Source organism: Acomys russatus, chromosome 32 (assembly GCF_903995435.1).
Source record: "Acomys russatus chromosome 32, mAcoRus1.1, whole genome shotgun sequence".
NCBI classification, from domain to species: Eukaryota; Metazoa; Chordata; class Mammalia; order Rodentia; family Muridae; genus Acomys; species Acomys russatus.
The window spans coordinates 37,807,409-37,824,205 of record NC_067168.1 but is presented as its reverse complement, the minus strand read 5'-3'; the positions used below and the strand labels follow the sequence as shown (position 1 = coordinate 37,824,205).

The 16,797-nt window shown below is 44.4% G+C and overlaps 1 protein-coding gene across 8 annotated transcripts in view; it reads left to right on the top strand.

Moving 5' to 3' along the window:
• Positions 1–12,935, top strand: part of Arpp21 (cAMP regulated phosphoprotein 21) — a 167,630-nt gene extending 154,695 nt beyond the window's left edge. For all 8 annotated transcript variants that reach the window (XM_051140787.1, XM_051140786.1, XM_051140792.1 and 5 more), the window contains 2 exons: positions 10,831–10,979; positions 12,146–12,935. In XM_051140787.1, coding sequence (XP_050996744.1) covers positions 10,831–10,979; positions 12,146–12,403 — 407 coding nt within the window. In that variant the 3' untranslated portion in view covers positions 12,404–12,935. The remainder of the gene's footprint in view (positions 1–10,830; positions 10,980–12,145) is intronic.
• Positions 12,936–16,797: the final 3,862 nt, after the last annotated feature.

Below are 16,797 nucleotides of genomic sequence, written 5' to 3'. Positions count from 1 at the left end.
CCCACTAACATTTTTCATTCAACTTCCTCTCAGAAGCTTCTTAAGCTGTGGGTCATGGCCCAAATGATGTCACATAACTGACTGTGGAGGTCAGCTGTGGAAAAAATGGGTGACAACGAAGTTCTGAATGCATGATAACCAAAATGAACTCAGCATCAAATGTGGAATGAATCCAATCGTCAAACGACTACACTGGAGACTTGGTTCTAAACAGAAACATACACACTTCATGCTGGGAATGCCATCACTCCATCTAGCACCAATCACACTGCTGCAAACACTTAGGCTCAGATTCTGTACCGTGTCATGTTATGAGTGGTAGTGTTTTGGCTGCATACACAATGTTTTCTGCTCTTATAGAAATGCAGTGATTTGATTAAGGAAACAAAGATATTTCTTATTTTCCTACTGTCAATCCTCAGCATAGAGATATCACCTTGGAATGCCTGTGGTTTGTTTTATAAACAGGCATCCCATATCATTAGCACACAGGTTTTCTTTCATCTTAAATCAACAGTAAAGTTGTTTATATAATAAATAATTTAAAAGGATTATATTTATGGTTTATTATCAATAGATGTTTGGTGGTACTGGCTTTATATCTCTGTAGGTTCCAAGTCAAGTCTGGAAAAAAAAATCAGATGAAAAGGACTTTTCAAGGGAAAAAAATTAAGCCTTCCTATATCAGGCTTGTCAAAGAACCACCAGGAAGCCTTCCATTAGTCGCTTTCCATCCCTACCCCTGCTCAAAGTAAAAATTCCCAAGGAGTACTCCCTTCCTTGGGGGTCCCCAGAGTCTAAGACATGCTCCCACCTTTCTTTCCTTTCCCACTTTCCCACCCACATCTGATTAAGGCCATCTCCAGCCTTCATATAAGACCTGTGAATGGCACTTATGGTCACTCAGATGCTAAATGGCAAAGAACAAATAATGGGTTTGAGGAAGGAAGATAAAAATAACATAAATTGAAGCGAAGGGCAAGTGAGACTATTAGGTTAGAGGTGAGCCAGAAGCATCTGCTTTCAGCTTAAAGGGCTTAACACATCAGGAGCCGTGGGGCTGAAGAGACACTTGAACCAGAAAAGTGCTCGCTCTATAAACCTAAGGACCGGAGTGCAAGATTCCAGAACCCACGTAAGAAAGCCAGGTATGATAGCATAAGCTTGCATTGTACTCCTGGGGAGACATCCAGAGGTGGATCCCTGGAGCCCAGCAGGCAGACAGAGTAGTCTTCTTGAGGAGTTTCAGGCCAGTGAAAGATCTCATCTCAAAAGCAAGGTGGATGGCTCCTGAGGAATTACTCTTGAAGTAGTCCTCTGGCCATCACACACATGCTCACACTTATAACAAAAGGTGCACACACACTAACACACACATACATGCTGTGGGACTGGACACATACACACACACACACACTCACTCATATGCATACTCACATACAGATATGTTCAAGAAATAATACACTTTAAAACGCAATCAGGAATTTGCCAACTGGTTTTAAAGTCCTTTGTAATTTGAAACCAGCAACTGTGAGAATAATTGCACCAGGGAACTTAGCACATGCTTTCCATAGGGAATTTTCTTTCTTGGGCAGATACATTTCCTGGGAATGAGGAGTCAGTTCAGTAGCAGAGCACTTGCCTAGCAAACTCAAGATCAGGTGTTCAGTCAGCCATCAGTACATGAGAGAGAGAGAGAGAGAGAGAGAGAGAGAGAGAGAGAGAGAGAGAGAGAGAGACAGACAGACAGACAGACAGAGACAGAGACAGAGAGACAGAGACAGAGAGAGGTGGGCATGGGGCAGGGGCAAGTTTCCTAAATACCACTGGTAATTGGGATTATAATAAAGCCAGTTAGTTCTTTCTCATGTCTCTCAAGCATACAGCATTGATGGATCTCATGATGATTGTTCCTGCCGTGACACTTCCTAATTGTGCCTCTGTGTTCCCTCCCCCATCTCTGATTTAGCTCATATCCTAAGCATCTCTATCCCTGCTCACTGCTGGGGCTACCCAGCATCATAAGACCAATGTTTTTGCTAACCCTACCACTGGTTCAGCGTTTGGGATCAAGTCCTGTTAGTCTGGAAATGAACAAGATGATGTGATTGCTTCCAAATAACAATGAAGATTCTGTGTGTGTGTGTGTGTGTGTGTGTGTGTGTGTGTGTGTGTGTGTGAGAGAGAGAGAGAGAGAGAGAGAGAGAGAGCAGACACTGACATCAAGCATCATTCTTGGTTGTTCTCCCCTTTACTTAATGAGGCAGGATCTCTCACAGAGACTGCAGCTTCCTGATTTGGCTCACTCAGCTAGCCAGCTTGCCTAGAGTTATCATCACACCCACATCCTCAGCACTGGGGCTGCAGGTGGGCTGCTGTGCCCTCCCAGAGTGTGTGTGGTCCCTGAGGATCTGGACTCCGGTACTCACACTTGCACAGAAAAAGCCTTATCCACGGAGCCATCTTCCTGGCCCCGAAGCCTACTTCTTAGACATGATGTGTGGCTTATGAATATGTTTACCAAGCGTAGTCATAGATAACCCTCTACACCTCGAATCTATGGCACTTACCTTGACATGGTTGGCCAGGATTAGCTACACCCTTACACCTTGCCATCATGTAAGGTCAGCAATGCTGACTTCATGGCCTGTGACCTCCTAGTGAAAAAGATAAAAATCTGTGGAGACAGCCACAAAGTGACCGGTTACCACAGCCTTCTCCATCTTCCTCTTGACTCTGCTAGCACCCCCCCCCCCCACACACACACACACACACACACGCACCCTGTCCCCTTCCGGGAGAGTCTGCAGCATTACAATTAACGGGGCCAGGTGAGGTACAGGAGCACCACACTTTCCTCTGAGCCCCTACCCTCATTAAGAAAGTGAAATGCTGGTGAGTCTTGCAGGCAGCCTACGTTTCTCTGGATTGTTGGAGATCTCTGGCTGCCAGCATAGCACTCTGGGCCAGCAAAGTTCAGAGAACAACTTCAATAATATGACAGCCTCTTCCATTTAAAATGGAATTCAGCTCCGCTTCCTCCAGAGCCTTCATTGAGATTCTGCGCATGACCCATTCCTCTAGTCATGTAACAATGTCTCTCATGTTTGGCCTGATTTAAGAGAGAGGAAAAAAAGGAGAAAGAAAGAAAGAAAAGAAAAGAGAGAAAGGAACCCAGCTTTGGATTTGTGATAACGCGGATCAGGGCACTGTAATTGCGGGGAGGAAGCCCCCCAGGCCGGCAGTAATCGGACGGCTCCTCTGATGTGTGCGAACATCAGACAATGACCTGTGCGTGCCTGTTCTCGGGGGACAATAAAGAGGCTTTTAAGAATTACTCACTGTGAAGGATGAAAGCTAATGAGGAAAGGAGCGAGTGAGGAGAGAAGAGCTTCTTCGGGAAGTCTGGCTCCACTTAGACCTGTCATGGCTCCCTTCAAAGTCATTAGGACGGGCCAGTCTCTGAAGAAGTGTGCTGAGCAACGCACTTTCTCATGCAGGCTCCTCCCAGGTCAAGGCACCCCCTTCCCGAGGAATTAAAGCCACTAAATAATACATATCAAGGGAGAGGAAGGGGATGGATGCAGAGACTGCCAATAAGTAAGGTGAAAGAGGGCATCTCTATCAAAGAAGAAACAGCTCCTAATGGGCTTCAATGGCCGAAGAGAAAATGTCATTCCCTTACACGCTGCCTCCTTGCCTGAAAGGCCAAGCATAGGCTTTGAATCACATACACCAGCAGACCGGCACGGAGAAACGTGTCTTAGAAAAACTCGGGCCTTGCTTTTCACATGGACTGGCTTGTCAGGCTGGGGACCAGTCACCTGGACACTGTCATCAAAAATGGTGACATCAGATATATCCGGGGAACCTCCTGGATGCCGACCTCCTCATGCAGCATGTAGGTGGATATATATGTCTTTTGGTGAAGTTCCCAAAGGCTGCCTTCTGAGGCGTAAGATGGCAGTCTACTTCAGGAACCCTCAGGAAGGATGAAACCACAGGTTTGCTTTTCTCACCCGCAGCCCCCCCTGAAATGACAAAGGCGGTGCTTGCCCTAGCTGGGGAGGGCTTCATGTCCTAGAGATGTAGCCTCTGTGGTGAAATAAAACTAAGGGTCACACTCACAGTATTTACACAGTGAGAACACGTAACAGTAGCATATGCTCCAAAGCATGGTGCTCTTGACGTAGCCTAAGGTACGCAGGCTTTTGGGTTTTCTCCAGCCCCTCATCTGATGTCCTAGGTTGCTCCGCAGATCCCCATATTTCTCCCACCCATATTTACCCTCAAAATACTATGAATACTGCCTCCATCTCCAATAGCCAAGTGCTCTTCTGGAGTTAAGCAGTTATCCAGGAGGCTCCTGACTGAGTTGCCACCACGCAGAATTGAGCTATCTAAGATGGCCCGAAAGAGGCCCTCAGTTGAGGATTTGCCTAGATCAGTTTGGCCTGTGGGGGAGTCTGTGAGGGATCATCTGGGGTGTTAACTGAGGTGGGGGAGACTCACCCTTAATACAGGCAGTAACCTTTCGTGGGCTGTCAAGAAGGCAAAAACTAGTTACCCGTACGCAGCAGGCAAGCAGGCGGCATGGTTGCATTCCCTTCGCTCTGCTTTGACTGTGGCTTTTGTGAGGCTAGCTGCTGAGTCTAGGCATCAGTTTCCCCTCAAGGGTGGACTGACATTGGGTGATAAACCAGAAACAAAATGAGAAAACAAAACAAAACAAACAAACAAACAACATCAACAAACGTTCTTTCGTTCGTTAAGTTGCTTTTGGTCAGGGTGAGGGTACAACAGAACAAAATGGAAGGTCACCCCGCCCTGTCTGCTCTTCCAAGATTTTCAGAGTATCCATTTGAATGGCCTCCAATGTCATCCCACACACCGAGGGTCCACCCTCTGCCCTGCCATCTACAGAACCAGCCTGTGGGACACTTCCTGAGTGGAAAGAGTTAGTTTTCACAAGGCAGTCATGTTTCCACTTTGGTATTTTTTTCTTTCCCATGAAGAGGATTTTGTTCAAAAACTGTGATTCATAACTCTTCTCCTCTTTACCTAATTGTGTTAACTATTGAGAAAGCAATTAATGTACCAAATGGTTATTGAACACCTGCCACATGAGAGAGATTATATGACGCACAAGAGAGGGGGAAGCCAGCATAATAAATAGCACTTCAGTCAAGAGAGAGAAAGCAGGAGGGCTACAGGGTCAGAAGCCACAGCATAAATTCTAGTTGTCTCTCATAGCAGCTTTGAAGTCTTAATGATTTACTGCATCTCTTAAAGTCATCATTTTCCACAAAAGGCGGTTCGTGATAGTGACTGCCTCTGAGGATTCTGTAGCGTCATGCAAGAACGCTTAAGTCTCTGTTGGCCAGAGACTGGATGGTCAAGATATATAAAGCTGGCTTACCATGAGTGAATTCAAAGTGGGAGAAGACTTAGAAGAGTCCACAGGAGCCAAGAACCAGCAGATAATAGAAACTTGCAAATGGAGGGGCCAGGTCTGGATAAACAATTTGTTTTCATGTTCATAGCCAGCTTTGCCATAATCAGGAGTCACCATGATCCCACCGCATACCTCAGGCAAAAGAGCAGAGCTTGACTTCAGAAGCCAGCTTTTCCTTAAAGGTGATCTCTTAGGAGGGCAGGGATATAGGTAGCTCAGCACAGGGACAACTGTGTGGCACATGTGCATGAGTGTGTTTGTGTGTGTATAGGTGAATGTTTGTACACATGCATGTGGAAGCCTAAGGGTGACATTGGGAGTCTTCTCCAATTGATCTCTACCCTATTCATTGAGGCAGGGTCTCTCAATCTAAGCCAGAGCTCACCGATACGGCTGGCCTAATGAGCCATCTTGCTCCAGGTGTCTGCTGTCTCTACCTTCCAAATGCTGGCATCACAGGCATGTATGTATGTAGGTTCCAGGGATCAGGAGTCTGGTCCTCACATTTGCATGGCAAACATTCTACCTACTGAGCCATCACCCCCAGACAGGAGTAAAAACCGTTATAGCAAGCAGACTGTTAACTAATAGTAGAAAAAAGATATCTACCACATTGCTGTTTGATCTTGTCATTCATTCCAAATCATTATCTGTAGCAAAACCTTTAAGTAAGAGGTTTTTTTTAAAAAAATCAGTCTCAACAGTATATCAATCATGTCAAATCATTTTAAATCATTTTACATCCTGAGTTTGCATTGTATTATTGCATCAGGACAAACCTTTTTTTTTTTTTTCCTTGACTATTAGCCAAGTCCCTCAAGGTACCCACAGCATTCAACCTCTCACGCCATTAAACAGAAACCCTGTTTAATTCACAGATTTACAAGGGCCAGATATAGTGCACTCCATAGTCTCCCTTTAGTAAGCAAGGTTGTTCCTTAGTGGCCAGGAGGCGTCCGTCCACCCTTAACCTTTTCACTTTCAGAAAAATAAATGGCACACGTGACTTGAAAACTGAATCCATCTTGACTGCATATGAAATAATAAAAGCTGCTAATGTCTTCATCATTTCCTGAGCAAGCCCATCAGGCAGAGGGTGTTGCTTTTTTTTTTTTTTTTTTTTCTATTTTGTGAGATATATTATAGCTGACTAATCCTCAATAAATATGAAAGAGTGATCATTTCACAGCTACCGATTGACAGACTGGAACGCATTTTTCATTTGAGCACGCAAGATAAGCAGGCTGCCAGGGGCTCTGCCATCCCTGCCTCAGACAAAGCCTGTCCCAGGCAGAAGCTGCTGGTTCATTCCTGGGTCACCACTATGTTATTTTTAGTTCTCTGCATCTTCCCAGGAGTTCAGATCACATTCCAAGCAGCCTCCCTGTCTCAGGGATCCCTCTACATCCCACCTTCCCTGGCATAATTTAAAGAAATGGGTGCCTCCAATTAAACCATTCCAGATGTAAATTTCTTGCCTGGAGAGCGAATTGAGAAAGGAATGGGATTCATGAATATAAATCGAGCCTCCCTCACACTTCAGTTTTCATCTTGAAATTGAAGACTATTCGCCTCTCCCACATAAATCCTTATTTGCCTTAAGTGTGTTTACTGTGGGACCCCAGTGCTGAGCTGGGAGCATATTGCTATGCATAACCAAATGCTAACTCTCACAAATCATCCTGGGATGAGGCCTATGGAGGGAGAGGTTGCAAGTAGCTGCATCTGTTTTCCCTGGAAAGGAGGTATAGCTCTGTCTCAAGCTGTGCCCTATATGGAGATGGAGCAACTAACTCTGCCTCCACAGGATTTGCCTGTCCTTTAATATTTCATTTTCCTCTAAAGGAACCTCTCTCTCTCTCTCTCTCTCTCTCTCTCTCTCTCTCTCTCTCTCTCTCTCTCCCCCCTCCCTCCCCCTCCCTCCACCTCTCCCCCTCCCCCTCTCCCCTTCCCCTCTCTTCCCAACCTCCTCTCCCTCCCCCTCTCCCCCCTCCCTCCTCCCTCCACCTCTCTCCCTCCCCCCTCCCCCTCTCCCCCTCTCCCTCTACCTCTCCCCCTCCCTCCTCCCCCTCTCCCTCCACTTCTCCCCCTCCTACCTCTCCCTCCCCCTCTCCCTCTACCTCTCCCCTTCCCTCCTCCCTCCTCCCTCTCCCCCTCCCTCCTCCCCCTCCCTCTACCTCTCCCCCTCCCTCCTCCCCCTCTCCCTCCACTTCTCCCCCTCCCACCTCTCCCTCCCCCCTCTCCCTCCACCTCTCCCCCTCCCCCTCCCTCTCTCCCTCCACCTCTCCCCCTCCCTCCTCCCCCTCTCCCTCCACCTCTCCCCCTCTCTCCTCCCCCTCCACCTTTCCCTTCCCCTCTCCATCTCCTCCAGCCCTCTCTTCCTCTCTGAATATCTTTTCACCTCTATTCGTTTCCTTTTGCCTTAGTTTTGGTTTAAAGATTGTCCTGACTGAAGACTCTCTCATGAGCCACATCAGTTTATTTTTTAACACAATGAGAGACTGTGGAAGGATGGAAGTGTCTGATAGGTAAACATGCAAATGAGCTTCGGACACTAAAGCCCCTTCTCATCCCTCTCACCTCCTCTTCTTTCCTCTTCATTTTTTTTTTTAATTTACCTAATGCAGTGGTTCTCAACTTTCCTAATGCTGCCACAGTGACCTCCAATTATAAAGTTATTTTTGTTGCTACTTCATAACTTAATATCTGTGTTTTCGGATAATCTTAAACAACCCCTTATGAAAGGGTCATTTGACCCCCAAATGTGTCAGGACCCACAGGTTGAGAACCATTAATCTAGTGGCTACATGTAACCAGTAAAAGATCCATGGAGATGCCAGATATTAAAAGACTGCCCTCAGTTTTCAGCCAGAAATATGCCTCTGTTATAATACTCCTAGTGGCATGACCTTGCCAGCAACTTCACGTTGCCTGCCCTTTGTTACAGAAGCAAATGATAAGAAAGACTATAGTTTGTATTTGCACTCTGTCTTTTCAGGATATAGGTTTCTTCTGTGTATGTGGGTACTACCCTCCCCTGTGTGATTCCCCCCTGCCGTGTGTGTGTGTGTGTGTGTGTGTGTGTGTGTGTGTGTGTGTGTGTGTGTGTGTGTGTAAAACAGAGATCAATTTTGAGTGCCATTCTTCAGGTGTTGCCACTTTTCTTTTTAATTTAGAGTCTCTCGCTGGCCTGGAAATCTCCTATCAGTCTAGACTGGCCAGGTCACAAGGCCCAGGATCTGCCTGTCTCTGCCTCCTTAGGTCTGAGATTACAAGTGTGTGTCACCACATCCATGTTGCTTTTTCTTTTAAACGAACCTTCCGTGGATTGAACTAAAGTGCTCATGTTTGCAAGATGAGCATTTACTAAGTTATCTACCTCCCCTGCCAGACCTGATCATGTAAATTTCATAGCAGCTGCCTATAAGTTAGAATGGAGGGTGCACACACGAGAGACCAACAGGAAGCATTTCAAAAGGGCTTGTACTCTGCATCCAAGACCTTCTGAGAAGCAGTGTTAGCAATGGCCTAGCCTTTTTGGTACTTCTTAACCCAAGTTAGGTGGGTTTTCCTCTGAGCTTCACTCACTAAGCTGTGAGCCCTTCAGGATGGTGCTCTGGGGCTTACATGGGACTCCGAGCACATTAAAGGAAAGCTTTGCACATGCACTGTGGTGAGGGCAGAGCAGAAAGGCAGCCATTACTCTTAATTACATTGGTGACATGTGGTGTCCTTAAAGGATTTCAAATAACTTAAAAAAATTAAAAACCTCTAATAATGAGCAAGGTGTGCAGTGAAAATAAAAATAAGACGACACACAAGGCAGTTTAAAAATAGACACTGATTCAACTTCCTCACTCTAGGCACTGGCCAGACCTCCCACCTTGGCCTGTCCCCAAATTTCTTGTTCCCTGCCTTCCATACCAACAGCTCATTTCAAATCAACTTGGAGACTAGAACAGGTCCTCTAACTCAGCATCTCTCTGCAGACATGTCTCTATGATACTTCTGAAATAAATGAAAGTATTTTATATACAGCCATGTACTTTCTTCTGTGCAGGCTATAATTTTCTTTTTCCTCATTATGAAGCCACAGTCTTCACACATACTCAGTACATGCCATCTGTTAACACTGCACATACGTTCTGCGTTCTTGCTTCATTTCTTAGAATCAGGTTGTACAACGTAGCTCAGTATCCGTGAGTGAGACTCCCCTGTCGTCTTCTCAGTCTTTCCGTGTGGTTACCGTATAAGCTCTGAGCACACCTCACTGTACAGCAGGGACTGGTGCTGTTCCGTGTGTTCACTACTGTGCCGTCCTATTGAAGTCGTAACTTTCTTCCACATGTATAAGAGCAGTTCTCAATCTTCCTTCACAATATATCTTAAGCCACTTGTTTGAAGACAAACATAAACACATCAAATCTGCTCTATCACTTGAGAAAAAGAAAGAAAAGAGGGCCAACCAACTGACTCACATAAATGAATAAAAATAGATACTTTTTAAAAAGATACTGTATTCTGTGCTGTCTGATACATGTTCATGACTACTTGTTGGGTATTTTACTGGAATGTTCTCTTAGGAGCTAACTGTTGAGCAGAATTAAAGGCACAGTGGACTCTTCTCTTGCTTATACCTTCCCCCTGCTGGGAGCCATTTAATTTATCAGCCTAGGGAATTGTTTTGTTCACCAGGACATGGCCAAATCAAATCCATACTGTGTGAATAGGCTGTTTGGTGGTCTCTGCATACATAAGGCAAGTTCAGGAGAGTGGGAAAATAAGTGAAGCAGCGATTTAAACAAAAACATCTTTAATAATCTGAAATTATTGAGACCACTGAAGACGTCAAACATGAAAGCTATAATTTATGATGTCAAGAGAGGCCTCTGTGTAATTAAGAATTAATCATAGTCACATGTGCTCATTGGACTGGTCTGTGTAACAATAGAAATACCAGAAGGTTTTCATTGGACAATTCTATGTAACAATAGAAATGTCAGATTTCAGGGAGGGGGGGGTATTCTATACAGCAATGGAAATGTCAGAGGGTTTTCATTGGACCATTCTTTGTAACAATAAAAATATAGAAGATTTTTCTTGAACTGTTTTATGTCGCAACGTAAATGTCAGTGGACCTTTTGAAGCCAAAATATTGCCCATACTTGGAGATTTCTTTTTTTTTTTTTTTTTAATCATTCTTAGGAAACAGACACCTGGGCAGCATATTCATGGCACGGAGACTGAGATGTCCAAGGCTCACTTAGAAACAAGAGCTTGCACCCTAAGCAACGCCACAATTCCTTCCTCTGGCAGCCTCTTACAATCCATCAATCTATTCAGAGGAACCTTCTTTATTTTTCTTTCCTTTACAGGTTACCAGCCAGTCTTGTCCAGTCAGCAGGGCTTCCAAGGCCTGATGGGAGTACAGCAGTCAGCTCACAGCCAGGGTGTGATGAACAGTCAACAGGGAGCCCCAGTGCAGAGTGTGATGGTCTCCTACCCAACCATGTCTTCTTATCAGGTGCGTGAAGGCAGCCGGGAAAGCCCTGGTCATAAATTCACACTTTTCAAAGTAGAAGATATATGAAGTTTAGCTGGGGGGAGGGGGAGGGAGGCGGTAGTAGGGTCATGGATGCTTGAGCCATCCATCCATTAGCTAACCTTGAACTGAGATTTAAATGTAAAAAAGTACTAATGTCGGGACTTCTAAATGTTTTGCAGGATTTGCTTCCATATAAACTTATATTCATAGACGATAATATAAGAAATCCTTTGATGTTCTGTCCAAAAAGACTTTTGGAACCTTTACTAAAATGATACTTGGTAGAAAACCATCATGGCAACTCCTCAGCCGTGTTTGTATTCATTCAGGCCAGCTTTACTCTACCATAGTTGCAAGTATCGCAGATTTCCACATGGCCTCCCACACACATCTGAAGCACACTGGTGTGGGCACAGTTTCATTCTCAGACCAGAACAACTTGAGTCTTTAGCACATATTACATATGCTTTTGTACTTTGTAACCTGAAGCCTTTGAGAAAAAGAAGAAGAAGCTAGGAGTGAGTGAGAGCAATGGCTAGGCTACTCAACTTAGCTGTCCCGGGTGCATCTAGCTTTAAAGAAACTATGCTCAACCCTTCTGCTTGGACAAAGTGCCCTCCTTACTAAGGAAGTCTCCAAGCTTGTTCTCATGAAACTAGGAAGGGTCATGGTCTTCCATACTGAGAGAAAGCTAGAGGGGCATTCAGATGGTGTCCTGGGACAGAGGAGGGAGGGGAGGGAGGGGAGAAGGGAAGGAGACTATTAGAGTTCATCCTTCTAAGCATCTGCTGCATCCTAGGATCTGCACCTGCCATATTTAAGTGCTTCTTTGGCAGAGATGCACTTATCCAAATGGTCTCCACGCATGTGCAAACTATGGTTTACAGGCTACAAGGATCTTACAATACATGTGAGTACAGCACAACATAATCCTAAGCCATGACAATGTTACATGTAACAGTGTCAAAGTTATATAGTCAGACAGGTTCGGTGACTTTCTCCAAGTGAACAACTGGTAAGTGATAGATACGGGATTGGGGACCTGGTCCAACTTAAACTTATCACTTGACTGACAGACACCGTACCGTTCATTGAAAACACGGAAGCAGCCTTTTCACCTAGAGTTTTGCTTGTGTCTTGCACAGGTGCCAATGACCCAAGGTTCTCAAGCAGTGCCCCAGCAGACCTACCAACCACCAATCATGCTGCCCAGCCAGGCAGGCCAAGGGTCACTCCCAGCCACCGGAATGCCTGTGTACTGTAACGTCACACCGCCAACCCCTCAGAACAACCTAAGGTTAATGGGTCCACACTGCCCCTCCAGCTCGGTTCCTATCATGTCTGCTAGCTGCAGGACAAACTGTGCGAGCATGAGCAACGCCGGTTGGCAGGTCAAGTTCTGAGAGCGCAGGCTGCCTGCAGTCCACGTCCATCAGATGTTAACTCACGGACTTCAGAGAAAGAGGAGACTTTGACGACTGGTTGAGGACTCTAAATTCACTCAACGCTCAAACAATTTGCTGCTGGTATTCTGTACAAACTAATCAAAGACTACTACACACATTAGCTGGTTAATGGTGCATATTTCTGTCATGTCTGCTAGGTTTGCCTCTCTAGCTTAGCTAGTGACATGAATTCATCAAGGTAAGATTTTCTACCGCTGAATACCACTGTGTAGACTACAATATCCCTGATTCGGATTAGTTTTGTACTTTGTGTTGAGTTCGTGATGCTAAAAGTATTTAAAAATATATATAAACTAAATCACACTGTACCAAAGCTGTAATGGAAAAAGAAGAGAGTTAAGGAATGGAAGGAATAATTTATATACATTATAGAGTTTTCTTTTTTTAATGGATATATATGGCATTGTAGTGTTTAATCAAAATAAAAGCTTATCTGACCTTATGGAGGAAGGTCATGTTTTTACCACCAGCTTGTTTCAGTCTCTCTTTCAATATGCTATTTACTTGTTTGTTCGTGGTTTTTTTTTATCAGCAGATGTTAATTATACCAAATGAGCTTCGTCAGGAAACTGTCATATGTCGACAGAGTGCCTTTTGACTACACTTAACGTCAATGTCTCCTCAGACTCTCCTTGGTACCCTCCCTCTTCTCACTTAGTGCCACAGCTTCCTTGGCACTTTTTTGTTTGTTTTTAACGAATCAGTGAGGATTTGGGGGAGTGGCTTTATTGGGATTACACCAAAGGAAGTCAGGACAGGAACTCAAGCAGGGCAGCAGCCTATAGGCAGGAGCTGACGCGGAGGCCATGGAGGGGTGCTGCTCACTGGCTTCCTTCTGATAAGTGAGTTTCACTGGGGCTTCCTACAGACGCAAGGGTAGCGGATGATTTCCAGGAGCTTGCACAATTACCTCCTTAGAGGAAAAGTCTCTCTCCCTCATCAACCATTAACTATAGATCCTCAGAGAGGAACAGGGATTCATATGCCACCCCCCTCCTCCTCCCACGACAGGATGTTGACAAGCTCCACCATGTGCAGGTAAGCATAGATGCTGTGAGCTCAGTTGCTCCACACGGTATTACGCCTGGAAGACGGTGTTCTAAGAAGTTCCACCTCTTCCTCTGGCTCTCACATCCTTTCCTTCCCTTCCTCCTTGAAATCTGCTTTGCCTCGGGACACATCGTAGAGAAGTCTCGTTTACGACTCAACATTCCATGTCTGCTTATGTTTTATTGGTGCCACTGTTGCTCTTTCTGGGCATCATCTCACGAACACTGCAGGGAAAAGTTGCTCCAGGCATTTTTGAGTTGCGTGACATATCTCTGAGAGATACCATAAGCAAACCCTTTTTAGTAGCCCCCAAGGCTGCCATGCCATGCCAAGGCTGCTCAACCATACCTACTAGGCAATTCCAGATCTGTCACTAAGAATACCCAGCCTACATCTAGTCTTGTCCTGTCTTTCCTGGAATTCAGCCATGTACCTGAAAGATAAATGTGCTTACAGTAATATAGAAGAGATAGCACCTGGTTTCTCCTGCTATACTAGACCATGTACTCCAAAGTACCACTGGGTGACACTCAGCCAACATTCAAAGTGCTGACACTTGTCTTGGCAACTGGAAAAGAATGTGTAGAGAGAGTGATTTGATCACAAAAGCTAGAACATCTGCAAAGCTAATATAAGAAGCCTGTGGTTATCCAGTCCCCTGATGTATACTTCCCTATGGAATTCATGGTTAAAATGGAATTAGCACAACATTTAAAAATTAATAACTGAACTCTGGACTCTGAGAATCAGGCCTTAGAAAGAAGTTTATTTCAGGGAATAAAACCTCGTAGCTTTCATCTTAAATACCACAGCATAATGTTTCATTGTTTATATTTCCTACCTAAAAAACGAATTATAGGAATGGTATCAGGAAGATTCTCATTGGTTCCCACTTGATCACATTCTCTATGTTGGATTTTTCATTTTCATGTTGTTTAGCTGTGGATAGAGTTAAGCACTTAAAAACCCTACTTAGTAGATTATCATTTCTTTCTGTCTATGGTTTCCTTTTTCCTTTCAAAGGGAGCTTTTGTGCTACTCTAATTAACTTCGCTCCTTGTGATGTCTGCTCTATTTTCCCATATCTGGGTCTACTTATTTTTTCATCAAGCTAATCCCTGACCATGAAAAGTGTTGTTTAAAAAAGAAAAAAGGAACATTCCTTTTTTTTTTTTTTTTTTTTTTTTTTCTTTTTTTAGCCATTGAACCAATAACCACACTGAGGAAAGATAGTACATTTTCCCAGCTAACATCTTTCCCTAATGGAAGGAGGGTCTTGGCCCATATGGATTTATTTTTTTTTTTATAGTCATTATTTATTTATTTATTTATTTATTTATTTCGTGTGCACGTGTGTGTGTGTGTGTGTGTATGTGTGTGTGTGCTGCCTGAATGTGTGTTGGGGAATGGGGTTCTAGGGATGGACCTCAGGGTTTTCCAACGTGGAGCCCAGTACCTATACCCTCAGAATCATCTCACCAGCCCAGATTCACTTTTCAAAAACTTTCATTTCTTAGTCTTCAGTCTTTGACAGTGATTCTAAAGTCAAATGCCCCAAACATGAGCTGGAATGCTTTTTTGTGCTTCTATAGCGTGCTGTTGTTTAACACGCTCCTGCAGGGTGTGAGGGAGGCAGGAGAGGGTACACCGGCATTACAGAAACAAGATGCATAACAGTGAATATAATTTGAAGGCTGGAATAGAGCTGCAAGTCGCTATTAGAAATGTGAGCCCTTTGTGAAAAACACCTTTTTAAGAAAATGACTTGGAAAAAAATCAAACACAGCGAGGGCGAAGCAACAAACATGAAATTTCGAGCTTTCGCGGGGGCCATGTTTAGTTTCTGATTCCACTGTTGACAACAGTCAAATTGTGATGGGTGCGTGGGCACTCTGTCCCCCTCCTCCCTCTGTTCCACACACAGGCCAATGAAGCAGACACGGCTGCAGCTCTGACGTTCACCTCTCCTCAGGCACCTATATCGCATGTGCCTTGATCACCTACAAACCAGAGTTGATACTGGAAATGCCTCACTTTCAAAGTAAAGCACAAATAGATCTTTGGGGATTCTCATACTGTAGTAGACACATATTTTATATAAAAACAAAATAAAATATTTTCCTTGGAGCAATTTTTAAAATATATATTTTAAAATATATTATGTTTTTATAAATGTTTTATATATTACATATATTTTTTAAGATTTTTTTTATTTATTGTATATGAGTGCTTTATCTGCAGAAGAGGGCATCAGATCACATTATAGATGATTTCAAACCACCATGTGGTTACTGGGTATTGAACTCGGGACCTCTGGAAGAACAGGCGGCGCTCTTAACCATTGAGCCATCTCTCCAGCCCCTATATTTTTTAATATATGCACACATGAAATGTTTGTACGTGTGATGGAGGGGGTAGTTACATGTACACATGCTTCCAGTTTTAACAGCTAGGCATAGTGGTTCATATCCAGCACTAGAGGGGGCAGAGGCAAGCAGATTCCTCAGTTCAAACCCAACCTGATAGATAGATAGATAGATAGATAGATAGATAGATAGATAGTGGATGAACAGACAGACAGACAGACAGACAGATAAAAATCCTAAAATAACAAACCGTCATGTGTATACCATGGCTCGTGTGTGAAGATCAGAGGTCAATCTCAGATGTCAGGCCTGGCCTTACATATTAAGACTGGGTCTCTAGCTCCTTGCTGAGTATGACAGGCTAGCTAAGCTCAGAGCTCCTAAGGCGCCTCCTGAGTCCAACTCCACCCTCACCATCCACCCCCCACCCCCCACCCAGAGACATGCTGCAATTATAGACACTCGATATCACATACAGCTCTGTGTGTGCATGGCAGACCAAAACTCTGGTCACACACCTGTGCAGCAAGCGTTTCAACCACTGAGCCACCTCCTTTTGCCCGGAACACTTTTTTCTCCATGCTACTTATGGCTGCTATGCTAAGTAGGTGGCACATAGCGCACTTACACAAAGGAAAGGTCAATTAATATTCTTACAACCTACGTGGTTTCTGGAAATCTTTAGCATTAATTTATATTATGGATTTCCAAAAGGCAGCCATAAGTTTTCAGTTTTGCCAAAAAGTCACCTTCAGTCACAGGCAACATCAAATGGCAAATGTTTAAGGAACTAGGTGAGAACATATTATCAGAAGGTGCTGGAGGGATGGCTCAGCAGTTAAGTACCCTAGCTGCCCTTCCAGAGGACCTGGTTTCAATTCCCAGCAACCACTTGGCAGCTTACCCTCACCAGTA